At 39.4% G+C, this 12,829-nt stretch overlaps 2 protein-coding genes across 3 annotated transcripts in view; both read left to right on the plus strand.

Moving 5' to 3' along the window:
* Positions 1–3,222: 3,222 nt before the first annotated feature.
* LOC131325246 (KIN17-like protein) lies at positions 3,223–9,488 on the plus strand. Of its 2 annotated transcripts, XM_058357394.1 has the most exons (5): positions 3,224–3,529; positions 3,692–3,825; positions 4,093–5,290; positions 7,988–8,105; positions 9,348–9,488. In XM_058357394.1, the coding sequence occupies exons 3-4, from the start codon at positions 4,117–4,119 to the stop codon at positions 8,044–8,046; spliced, it is 1,233 nt and encodes a 410-aa protein (XP_058213377.1). In that variant the 5' UTR covers positions 3,224–3,529; positions 3,692–3,825; positions 4,093–4,116; the 3' UTR covers positions 8,047–8,105; positions 9,348–9,488. The 2 variants fall into 2 exon arrangements, with proteins under 2 accessions (XP_058213378.1, XP_058213377.1); XM_058357395.1 differs by lacking the exon at positions 9,348–9,488 and adding an exon at positions 8,966–9,341 and having other exon boundaries at positions 3,223–3,529; positions 3,692–5,290.
* Positions 9,489–9,545: 57 nt separating this feature from the next.
* LOC131325252 (endonuclease 4-like) overlaps positions 9,546–12,829 on the plus strand; it is a 92,082-nt gene continuing 88,798 nt past the window's right edge. The window contains exons 1-3 of the mRNA XM_058357407.1: positions 9,546–11,398; positions 11,469–11,524; positions 12,147–12,230. Coding sequence (XP_058213390.1) covers positions 11,263–11,398; positions 11,469–11,524; positions 12,147–12,230 — 276 coding nt within the window. The 5' untranslated portion in view covers positions 9,546–11,262. The remainder of the gene's footprint in view (positions 11,399–11,468; positions 11,525–12,146; positions 12,231–12,829) is intronic.

Raw genomic sequence — 12,829 nt, forward strand, 5'->3', positions numbered from 1 at the left:
ATTGTGGGTATTCAACTGACTAATGATTTGGGAAAATACCTTGGTATTCCTCTTATGCATGGTAGGGTGAACAAAAATCATTTTACCAATATTGTTGAAAAGGTCCAAGGTAGACTCTCTGGTTGGAAAAACAATACCATGAATATTGTAGGTCGAGCCACCATGATCCAATCTGTGTCCTCTACCATCCCTAGCTATTCTATGCAAACCATGGAACTTCCCATTAGTGTTTGTGAAAAACTTAACAGACTTAATAGGAATTTTCTTTGGGGTGACACTGAAAGTAAAAAAAAGATACATCTTATCAACTGGAATCAAGTCTGTAAGAACAAGGCTAGTGGTGGTTTAGGCATCAGACAAGCTAGACATCAAAATTTGGCTCTTCTAGCCAAGTTAGGTTGGAAAATCACTAATCAAGAGGATAATCCTTGGATCTCTCTTCTTAGGGATAAATATTTGCAAAATGCTTCCTTACTTTCATGGACAGGAAAGAAACCTGCATCTTTTGTTTGGCAGAGTACCATGAAGGCTAGAAATGTTTTGGAAAAGGGTACCAAATAGGTTATTGGAGATGGTCAGCATATTGACCTCTGGTTGGATTGGTGGTATGGAGATCGTCCCCTTATCAAAAAATTCCCTGGTAATCATGGTTTTTTGAATACTAAACTGAATTCTATTATAAATGACTATGGTGCCTGGAACCTCTTTTCTATATCCCATATTGTTGATGCTAATACTTTGAATGATATTGCTTCTATTAACCTACCTCTGTTTGCCACATGCTCTGATTATCCATCATGGATGGGTTCATCCAATGGCAATTTTTCTGTAGCTGCTGGTTACAACATTGTTAATCTTGATGTTGGTTCTCCTGTTAACTGGAATTGGATCTGGAAGTTAAAAGTTCCATCAAAACTGAAGTTTTTCTTGTGGATTTTGCTTCATAATAGTCTTCTTAATAATGCCCTAAGAGCTCGAAGGGGCATAATTCCCATTGACTATTGCCCTAAATGTGATGAGAATCCCGAAGATATTAATCATCTCTTTCGCATTTGTCCTAAAGCTAAAGAGTTTTGGATTTGTATCCGTAGTAATCATTGGTTAAGTGGGAGCTTGAATTCACCAGTTCTTGACTGGATCACCTCAAACTCTAAAATTAAAACTCCTTATGTCTTAGATATAAACATACCTTGGAACGTGGTTTTTATTGTTTCACTTTGGCAATTATGGAAAGCTCGTAACAGGAAGAGCTTTGATAATGTTGAAACAATCTCAACCGTGTGTCTAAGGAATGTCAACATCTATGCAAAGAATTTTTTTTCAGCTTTCAAGGCCCCACAAACCAATGATACGCAACATGGAGTTCTGATTTGTTGGATGTTACCATCTCCAGGAAAGCTCAAGCTGAACACCGATGGTTGCTTCTATGAATCCACCAATAAGGCTGGATATGGAGGAGTTCTTAGAGACAGCTCGGGAAAATGGGTGCTCGGCTATTATGGGAAAGCTACAAGCACCAGCAGCTTGGAAGTTAAAATATGGGCTATCTATAGAGGTCTCACTGTCATCTTCGAGAAAGGAATATCAAGTGTCATCCTCGAGTCCGATTCAAGTGTGGAAGTTAACTTCTGCAATGAGGGACCTCCGCCTGATCACCCACAACGCCACATTATTGAGGAAGTGAGAAGACTTGTTGGTGGAACAAATTCAATCATAACTCACGTCTACCGACAAGCAAATCAGACTGCAGTCTGTCTTGCAAGACTTGGCTCGCAACAAGAAGATGATTTGATTGTAACTAGCTCCATTCCTTTTGCAGCTAGGGAATTCGCCCTGGCGGACGCCATTGGTGTTGGCCATCTCCGGACTTAGGTCTACGGCTTTGTAGCCTTTTTGTCGCCTTATGATCTTTGTATGCCGAACTTCCGGCTGATGACGCTTATGGTCGCCTCCTTTTAATGCATGAATTTCCGTTTGACCAAAAAAAAGAATGAGAAGTTCTCGAAATTTGTTCATGCACTGTTATGAATAGAAAAGTATAATTTTAGATGTTTATTTTAATGCATGATTTTTGGAAAGCTTTGAGAGAATAATATGTTCGCGAGAGAATATACATGTATACGAGAAATGAGAAAACGTTATTTAAAAACAAAAAGAGAAAAAGAGAATTTTTGACATGTGTAAACCTGGGAGAGCGGAACGGCGGAACCAGAGTTTGGGTCTGTGTGAGTAAACCTGTGAGACCGGAACGGCGGAACCAGTATTTGGGAATGTATGAGTAAACCTGGGAGACCGGAACGGCGGAACCAGAGTTTGTAATTGCATGGTCGACCGTCATTTCTGAAAGAAGGAGTAAACGGAACCAGTGCTAAAGGAAAAGAGTGGAAAATAAGAGAAATTGATATTTTGACACGAGATACAATACACTATTACGAATTTGACACTTGACACTTTCACTCATACGATATCTTTAATAGTTGATTTTATTAAAAGTTCTGCATGATGTCTTGTAAAGTACTTGACAATTTTGCTAAAGTATGGGACATAGGAGTAAGAGTTAGTTACTAAGCTTAAAAGCTCACGGTGTTACTTTTGTGGCCCCGGCATCTTATGCCAGAGTGAGAAGGCGAACATGAGACGTACTATAATTTGGAGTAGTATGGAGCTAAGCAGAATATCACTGAAGAAGACAATCACCATGAGGAGTAGAAATTTCCCATAGCACCCCTCTCTATCCTTAAATAAATGTAATATTGATTTGAGAATAATTTGGAATGTAATGACTTATTATTCTACTTTTATTTATTAAATGTTAAAGTTTGAATAAAATAGTTATAAATAATACGTATTCCAAAAAATTAGGGCGTCATAATTATTTTATCTTTTTTATTTCTCTCGTCGAAACGAATCAATAATTCACGAAAATTTTAAGCCAAAACAAGTGGCCTTGTAAGTGAAAACTATTTGAATATAGGAAAAAATTAAACCAGGTGACTTTTTAAGCCAAACCATGCCGTAATCAACTTTTTAAAACATGTTTAGTGCTTATATTTCGGGATAAACATGGATAAATTTAACAGTGTATTTAGAAGAAGCCAAGTACAGTACTATATACTGTAATTAAGTTTTTGATCCTGAAGTAGCCTAATAAATAACGTTAAAGAGTTGTTGAACAACGTGCTGACGTCATCAAAACGACGTCGTTTTGATTATAAAAAAAAAAAAGCCCCCTCCAACTCCTGATACGAACGCCCTTTTGCTTCCATCCCCACATTCACGATGAGAAGAGAATCGACAGAGGGTTGCTCCCACCACCACCATCACCGGCGACGACGCTTCCACCTCCACCGGTGACCACGCTTCGCACCTCCACCACCGGTACCCAACCCCAAGTCTTCTGTTCTCAAATCCCCTCTCCCTATCTCGGGCTGATTCTCCTGGTCACCGCAGACGAGGGCAGCGCTACCCCCCGCCGGCGACCACCACCACAATCGGCTTCTGGGCAGTCCGACGTTACCCCACCACGAAGGTCTCTCTCTCTCTCTCTCTCTCTATACTTGAACTAATTGCTGAGTTGCTGGGAAAAAACCTAAATTGAGTTTATTGAAAAAAAAAAACCCTAAATTGTTTCGGTGGGTGTTCAAAGTCAATCCCTGAAATTCTATTTGACTCCCAAAGTAACTTTATGCAGGAGAAGTTGCCACCCACCGATTCAACGCTCAGACCCGATCAGAACCAGAGTCCAGATCGGAAGCAGCTGTACATCGATCAAGGAGAAGAAACCGATCGTCGTATCCTTACTCCTGTCGTCTCGCCGACTCGCCGGTTTGTCCTCTCTCTCTCTCTCTCTCTCTCTCTCTCTCTCTCAGTGGTGGTGCGGTGGCTGCGAGGGGAGGGGCGCAGTGGTAAGATCGGAAGAAGCTCTCTTTCTTGCGGAATCTCACCAATATTGGTGAGAAACGAAATGGGGTTTTAAGGGATTCCTGATTCTCCCCCTCCCCCTCCTTCTCTAACCGTTTCTCACCATTTTGAGAGAGTCCCCTCTCCTTCAGTTTCTTTTCTTTTCTCCTGAAATCATTCAATCCAAAGCAGAGGTAATTCCTGTTTCGAATTCTCATGGGGAAGAACGAATTCCTAACTCCGAAAGCTATCGCTAACCGGATCAAGGCCAAAGGTCTCCAAAAGCTCCGCTGGTACTGCCAGATGTGCCAGAAACAATGTCGCGACGAGAACGGCTTCAAGTGCCACTGCATGAGCGAGGGCCATCAGCGCCAGATGGAGGTCTTCGGCCAAAATCCTAACCGGATCGTCGACGGCTACTCTGAGGAGTTCGAGACCTCCTTCCTTGATCACATGAAGCGCAGCCACCGCTTCAGCCGCATTGCCGCCACTGTGGTCTACAACGAGTACATCGCCGACCGCCACCACGTCCACATGAATTCCACCCAATGGGCGACCCTGACCGAGTTTGTTAAGTACTTGGGGCGTGAGGGCAAGTGTAAGGTGGAGGAGACTCCCAAAGGGTGGTTTATTACGTACATTGATAGGGATTCGGAAACTCTTTTTAAGGAAAAGATGAAGAATAAGCGAGCTAGGTCGGATTTAGTTGACGAGGAAAAGCAGGAGAGGGAAATTAGGAAGCAAATTGAAAGGGCGGAACAGGTGGTTCCGAATGGGGCAGCGGCGGCTCAGCCTTTGGAGGCTGAGCTTAAGCCGTTGGAGAAATCGGAGAATAGTGAGAAGATTGTGATTAGCTTGGTTTCGTCATGTAAAACCGTTGTCAAAGAGAAAGTTGGGAGTTCTAAATTGGTTTTTGAAGAACCAGAGATTGAGAAAGTTAAAGAGAATGGAAAGTCGGTGAAAAGTGGGGGTGGGAGTAGGTCGGCATTGGATGATTTGATGAAAGAGCAAGAGAAGGCGAAGGAGCGGAGCAATAGGAAGGATTACTGGTTGTGTGAGGATATCATTGTGAAGGTCATGAGCAAGAAGTTAGCCGAGAAGGGGTATTATAAGCAAAAGGGCATTGTTCTGAAGGTGATGGATAAGTATGTTGGGGAGATTGAGATGCTTGAGAGTAAGCATGTTCTTCGGGTTGATCAGGAAGAGCTTGAAACAGTGATTCCACAAATTGGGGGGCTTGTTAAGATAGTTAATGGGGGTTACCGTGGATCAAAGGCGCGTTTGCTAGAAGTGAATACAGACAAGTTTTGTGCCAAGGTCCAGATTGAGAAAGGAATATACGACGGGAGGGTGCTTCAGGCTGTTGAATACGAAGATATTTGCAAAGTTGGTCAGTGAGATCTCTTATATAGTAGATTGTGGAATTTTGTGTCCTCTATGATATGCCTGGGCTAATTTTAGAGGAAGTACTGTTATGTTCTGTTGCAAACACTTGAGTCTGGCTTTGTATCTTTCAACAAAGTTACCAAGTTATTGTGTTTTTCTTGTCATGGAGGGCTTGATGATTTGAAATTGCAAGAACCTGGGATCACATGTTTAACCTCCCCACTACAATTTAAATTATTTGCCTCATTCTACTACTTTTGCATAATTTGACTCAGAAGTATCTTTATTCTTACGAAGGCTTTGATAATGCATTGGTTTTCCAGTAATGTTATTGTTTGAATATTCATCGACAACATTGGCTATCCATTTTGTGCTCACCTATTTTTTATTACTCCCTCCGTCCCAAAATGTTTGTCCAGTCCGCAAAAAATAGTCTTAAAAATAATACGATTTTTGCAAGAAAAATTCAAAAGTTTTTTAACAACTTATTAGATATCAATGAGTTCTATTAATTTGTGAAAAAAGTTTGAATTTTTTCTTTAAAAAATTTCATTATTTTTAAGTTATTGTTTTGCGGACCGTACAAACAATTTGGGACGGAGGGAGTATATGTTTCTAGCAAGTACAAGTTTCACTACTTGTTTGACTGTTTTGTTTTATAAGTATTGTGTGAATGCATAATGAACGCCCATCCTGTTCTGCAGTTATTTGAGGTAATTATTGTATGCATGTCTGTCTGTAAGTATTAGTTCTGCTAATTGCATGCATAATATTTTTTTGTTGTTGCTCTGGAATATCAAAGGTTCAAACAGCAGCAAAACGAAACACAAAAGCTAGAGTTGAAGCACCAACAAACACACAAAATTAAACCCTAAGGTGACCAACCCCAAGCGCATCTCTTTGCACAAAGTGCTGCACTGACAGTGGGGTATCTTCTGTTGTTACTACAAGAGCTTCCGACTGTTTGCTCTAAGTCTCGGCAGATGATCTGCACTTTGTTGAGATATGGTGTGAATACACTCAGTCCGATAGCACCGAATAATGCTGAGAAAAGCCAAGTACGAATGCACTTGGGCTGCTACCTAAGTGCGAATGAACTTAGATGATTCGCCGAGCATGCATAGGCTCAAACGGTAATAGTACGAAAAACCTTCGTTGAATTTGGCTTTGTTGAGCGTAAACAATGGCATAGATAAGTGCCTTAGAATTGTAAAAACAACCAAGCACGAAAACTTGGGTCACTACGAGCTAAATTGAAAATAGGTTACGAATAAACCTGAACTATGACAACGAAGAATGTCAAAACTAAGACCCGAACGTGAAGAGGTTTGAGCCCCGAGCAGCGAACATTGCTTGAATCATGACAAGAGAAGATTGTTAGACAAAGGCCTAAGCACGAAGAAGTTTGAGGCCCGAGCAGTGAACATTACTCTGATGTGAGCAAAGCCTGAGATAAGTTTGGTATGACATAGACCTAGGCACAACAGTGGATTGGCTAAGAGTATGCTTAGGCCTTGGCAGTAAGGAATGCCAAAAATCGACAAAGTCCGAGCACACTTAAGCCTTGGCTGCGAGCTAAGCCTGGGATAGGCTAGGTGCAAGGGTAAGCTAGGCCTTGGCAACGGATGAGACCTAAATCAAGTCCAGATGCACTTTGGACTTGGCATTGAGAAATACCCGAAACGGCCATGTTCGGCCGAGAATTGGGGATGAGTACGAGTACCCCTAGAGTGGTGAACATTGCTGGGAATTTGCTAATTTACTTGTTTTGTATTTGTTAGACGATTAGTTTGACTTTGTTCAAGTTCTTTGCAATGATCTCCGTTTTGTAAGTGCCGCCGGACGTTTATTAATACAATCTTAAAAAAGAAGTAATTATCCAGTAATTGCAAAAGATGAGCGTGACTTAATTGAAATTAAGAAAGAACACTTGTCAGTTTACTACTATTTTAATATTGTTGTTCAGAGAATATCCTTTGCTTAAGTAACTAGGTTATAGTTTGGACTAATTTAACTTGTTTTTAAATACTAATTTATTTATGTTCGGTGTTAATTTAACTTATTCTTAAATACTCAACTTCTTGAGTGAGAAAAATCCAAACAGGATTACCTCACTTCAAAAAGAATGGAGTAGTTAGACAAAAGAATAAAAAAAATGTTAGGCCAAACGGGATTACCTCACTTCATCATTGTAATCACTAATCACTCTGTAACAGAGGAAAGATCTTATGCCTCTGTGCCTGATGAATTTTTCGACCGTTTAATTTAAAACATAAAAGAAAAACACACAAAATCCGACGACCGGAAAATCTGATCACACAATCCTATTACCACGAGTATACCCCACAAGTGACAGTGTAAACCACACGGTCCACACCAACGGTATCATCAGCATTCTCGTACAACTAATGTAGTCTGAGAGGAGAAATTCTTCCAAACACGTTTGGACGGCCGAGATGGTGCTCGACATCACGTGGCTGGTGCCCACCCGGTACTAAAAAATTTCTCCGAATTACAGTTAAAGAGTCCTAGGGTTTTCTTGCTTCCCCAGTTGATCATCCAATAGCAGATTACCAGGTAGTATGTCTAATTTTCACGCCAACTCCATCTACCTATAGAATATACTCCATATGCATTCCTGTACGCAACTGAATGTACTTCATTACCCTTCTTTCTTCTTTTTTCCCCCTGTAATTGGCAGAGTTATGGGTGGATCTGAGTTCATGTGGAGTGGGAAGGCGATTCTTCTTCTGCAGTTGATTCCAGGAATTCTGGGTTGGGGAAAGGATGGTCATTATACTATATGCAAGATTGCCCAGGTAAAATTTGCGAGATTGTTGCCAATTTTTGTGGGTTTTTATTTTTGTTTGGTTTGCATTGATCACACTTGGAATTTTGATTGAAACAAACAAACTAGGAAATATTCAGTTTATTTAGTTTAAGGCAAAATCACAATAGCACCATGGGGCCAAGTTTGGAATGTTTAGCCTTTGGGAGATTTGACATTGTGACCTCTTGGGGTAAGCCCTTTGGTTTCTGTCTCATGCCCAGTCGATCAAACCCTTGTGGTTAACACTAGGAATATTATTTGTACACTTTTGCATAGAACTCTTGGTGCCTATTGCATTGGCTAGATTAGACGTGGGACGTCTGATTGGATTTCAAATCTCATAGAAATGTAGTTCTGGTGTTCGAATGCCAATTTTCAGAAGGGATTACGTATCTCTTATACAGGTAATCTTGCAAAGCATTGTGTATACGTCAGTGTGGCACTTTTGATCCCCTCCCATTTAATTCAGCGAGATTACATAGTCTATGCGAATATGTATGCCCTCACTATTAATTAGGTCAATCAAACACAGCAATGAGGGTGATATTCCATGTCCTATGTCGAAGAAATACCAAAAGTTGACTTTTAGAAACCATAATTATGATTTGTTGGGCAATAGTTTTCTGGACTTCTTGCAATCCATTAACTATTTAGCTATCTACTCGCATAAAACTTGTTATCCACTGGAAGGGGCTTTTAACGTGATGCTTAAATTCAATACTTCAGAGATCGACTTAACTTAAAAATCAAATTAAAAAAAACTTCGGAGATCAGATTATTGCTAGGATTTGTAATATTCACACAACTAGAGTTTCTTTTCAATCAATCATTTGCGGGTCCTTAGTGCAGGAGTACAATCAATTTGGGAAACTGGATAAAGAAAATGTTGACTATATTGGTTTTTGGCTTTTAAGACATGCTTGTGTGTTGCGGGGTTATAATCAGCAATTACTCATTAGTCATGACTTTAAGTAATCGTGATTGTTGTCTTATTAATTACTTTGCACAGCAATTTCTCTGTGAAGTACCCAAATGAATTGTTTGTTCAAAATCCAAATCACTTACCATTTAAGTGGAAAATAACGGGACGTATGCTCATTATGGGGTAGGAAGGGGTTTCATATATGCTTTATCCAACCATCAAGAGATCCATAATGGCAAGCTCATTCATAGTTTCTCTAAGTAAAACACAAAACAGAACATTTTTCCTAACATTTATTGGGTATTTTAGGAATATCTTTCTGAAGATGCTTCAGTCGCGGTGAAAGAATTGCTTCCTGATTCTGCTCAAGGTGATCTTGCTTCTGGTTGCTCGTGGCCTGATGAGATTTGGTTCCACTACCACTGGAGTGGACCTTTACACTATGTTGATACCCCTGATTTCAGGTGTAAGTATAACTACAGCCGTAAGTTCAGCTTATCACTTAGATTCTTGTATTAATTGCCCCCTTCATCACATATGAGTTGCTACATACCTTTGGGCTATCTTACATGGACTCTTTTGACTATATAAAGAACTTGTGTCGCCAGACACTCAACCCTCGGACACTAAGTGGCGTTAGTAACTTGCTCCCGTTTGGTGGCGGAGGGAGTGTAGGCCTAGTGGGGTGTTCATGCCCCACTGAATTCCTTTTTTTATTAGTTAAACTTTGCATTTTGCCTTATAAGTTGTCTTTCATAACTATTCTCTTTTTAATGACCCTAATATCCTTTGTATATCATTTCATTCTCAAATTTTTATTTTAAAAAAGGACAATTCCTCTACACAGGTTAAATGAGATGTCTAATGCAAATAACAGCCATCACTTACTATTTAAAACTCTCTAATGCACAATGTGTTGGGTTTTTGCCCATGTGGTTTTAATGCATTGAAAGAAAAATGGAAAAGTGATGGTTAGTTGTGTTTTTAATTGGCTGAAGCAAATGTCTTTGGAAGTAGTCTTGAGTGGGTAAAATGCTGGCTGTGTGTTCCAAAGTCCTCAAGTGCATTTGATGCTTGGCCTTCAGAAGTTTCTCGGCAGTTCAAGTGTTCTTTCGTTCTTGTCGATTAGTGCCATGTCATGCCTACATATTTAAGGGGTTTTGGCCGTGTAGTGTGTGCGAAAAAGAGTCAATAAAACCAAACTATTAGTGGATGTTTTTGGTAGAGAGAAAATTGTGCGAGTGAGAGAGAGTGATAAAAATATGAGTGAGCTTGAGAGCTTGGGTTGGGGTATTTCTTATCCCATCGTACTCATACAATATTAGTGGAAATTGTTCTCTCTCCTGTGGAATAGGCATTGAGGCCAAACCACGTAACTCTTGTGTGTCTCTTTTGTGCGTGTTTATTTTTGGTTGCGCTTCCGCTGCGGGTGGAATTGGAAATTCCAAAATTCAAATGTGGCTCTAAACCATGGGATATATGCATTGTACTTTGGGAATTATTTACAGTTTTGACAGTAGTCTTGTTTGTTTCTCTCTCGATAGAACCCACAACACAATTTGAATTTGGAGATTTAGGAATAGTGTTTGAAAAACAGATAATCTTTCTAATTGGAGCAAGATTGCTAAATATCAACGTGCTCTTAAACTTGATCCGATGAGACAGTTCAAGCAATCGGTTTGTTTTGACAATTTATGTGACTAGCTTTCTTAATAACTATGGTAACCTTTTATTATTATCAGTATAAAAGTTTTTTTTATTGTTCTAGTATTACTTATTAAGATCCTTTTTGGTTTTGAAGCGTGTTTAAAAGGTCCCCCCACTAACACTAAATCTTGGCTCCATCATTGCTTATGGTTGTTCAGTATTCAAGGATAGGAATATGGGATCTGTATCTAACACTTTAGTTGGGCATTCATATAGCAAGAATTCTCATAATTCGTATATACCCTGAAGTATGCATAGAACTCCTATATTATGCATGAAATGCTCTAGCCTGTAGGTAACAAGTAACACCATTTAGCCTAAACAATTAGAAAAAAGTTGGAATATGAACACTTTGGCATGTCACGTATCCTTGAAATGAAAGCTATATGGATCAAACACTTCAGACATGTACCTCCACTTGACACCCCTTTCCGAGTCCATGTGACATTGTGTTTGGGAAAGATATTCTGATACATGGGTGGTTGTGTGTGATTTGATTGTTACGATATTTCACACAATGCCAATCCTCTTACCCTTCTTACGGGCGACTGCCATAATTCAGCTGGACAAAAAACCATGCGTCTCTGGAGCAATTAACAACTATACTATGCAACTTATGTCAGCTTACGAGGACTCCAATATGGAAAGTAAATGTAAGTTCTCTGTTTTACTAGGTTTTTGTCATGGCTATAATGGGGGTACTCATTTCTCTTTCTTTGACAGACAACTTGACAGAGGCACTTATGTTTTTATCACATTTCATTGGGGATATCCATCAGGTGTGCTCTCCCTTCTACTTCCGAGGCTAAATATATGGAAACAACTAAATTTTTCTTCAATCTACTTATCTTCCTTTTCTAGCTTGTAAATTGGAATCATCATGATTTTTAGGACGAGACCTTATTTATCCTATAAATACTTCTTGGGGGGTTGTCTTCCCTATTGATCACTGACTTACTTTTGTGTTAATTGGGTGGTAATATGAAGTCCTATTACCAGTTTATTTGAGAAGTTTCTTTCTATCATTTGAAGCATTTTCAGTTTTCTTCATCTGATGCTCTCCCAGCATTATGTGCAATGCTACATAGAAAGTTATTAATCATTTCAAAATGTGAATAATACCTGTGTTTTATGGCTACGACTACGCCGTTCTTTGGCATCTATTTTTCAGGGGCATATTGCAGAACATTTTGTAGTATAAGTATGAAACCATTGATGTCTGAATGATTAGCTTTATTTAGTTTAGGGCTGAAGCTACTATGTTTTTCCCATCTATACACCTTAAATTTAGTTTTCGTTTGCCTAACTCTGAAGGTCTGAATTCATTCAAAACACTACTTCGGAAAAATTGAACTAGAGAAATGCACATGTAATCTTGGCTTTTTGGATCTATGATGACAGCCTCTTCATGTTGGTTTCACCGAAGATGAAGGTGGGAACACCGTCACTGTCCGTTGGTATCGGAGGAAGACCAATTTACACCATGTACGTATTTACAATTTGTTTGTCCTTGAAGTTTGTCCTTTAATCTTATTCATTATATTTTGGTGTTTTTATTGCTGTTTCAGCTTTTTTCTTTGGAACTCATATTTCTGGGAACGTCATGCTTTTTAGGCCCCTATCCCAATCAAAACCATCAATAGGCTCTTTATTTGTTCTTTATGGGGATAAACGGGGGAAGGTGGACTGTGATTATTTATGTTTATGCGTTAAATGATTTAGTTTTTGCAAATCCAGGTATGGGACAATATGATCATTGAATCTGCTTTGAAGATGGTTTATGGTTCAGATCAATGTTCTGAATACCGTACCGGCCGGGGTACTGGTTTTCCTACTGGTACGGTATGTACCGGTACCGGTCAAATACCGGGTACCGTTTCGGATTTACCACAACTACAATATATATAATAATTATAATTCAAAAAAATCCCCCATACCATGCAAGTTATCATAAAATACCTATATTAACCTAACAAAATTCACATAAGTGACTTCAAATTAATAAGAAAAAGTTCCAAATTCCAAGTTCCAAGAGCATCCGCAAACACATACGCAATGTCAAGTACATATCCATAATCGCAAAA

Source organism: Rhododendron vialii, chromosome 5a, assembly GCF_030253575.1.
Source record: "Rhododendron vialii isolate Sample 1 chromosome 5a, ASM3025357v1".
Classification (NCBI taxonomy): domain Eukaryota; kingdom Viridiplantae; phylum Streptophyta; class Magnoliopsida; order Ericales; family Ericaceae; genus Rhododendron; species Rhododendron vialii.

Coding starts and splice junctions, on each gene's coding strand:
- LOC131325246 (XM_058357395.1), top strand. CDS start 4,117: ATGGGGAAGAACGAATTCCTAACTCCGAAAGCTATCGCTAACCGGATC. Junction 5,291..7,987: donor CGAAGATATTTGCAAAGTTG/GTCAGTGAGATC, acceptor TGTAATTGGCAG/AGTTATGGGTGGATCTGAGT.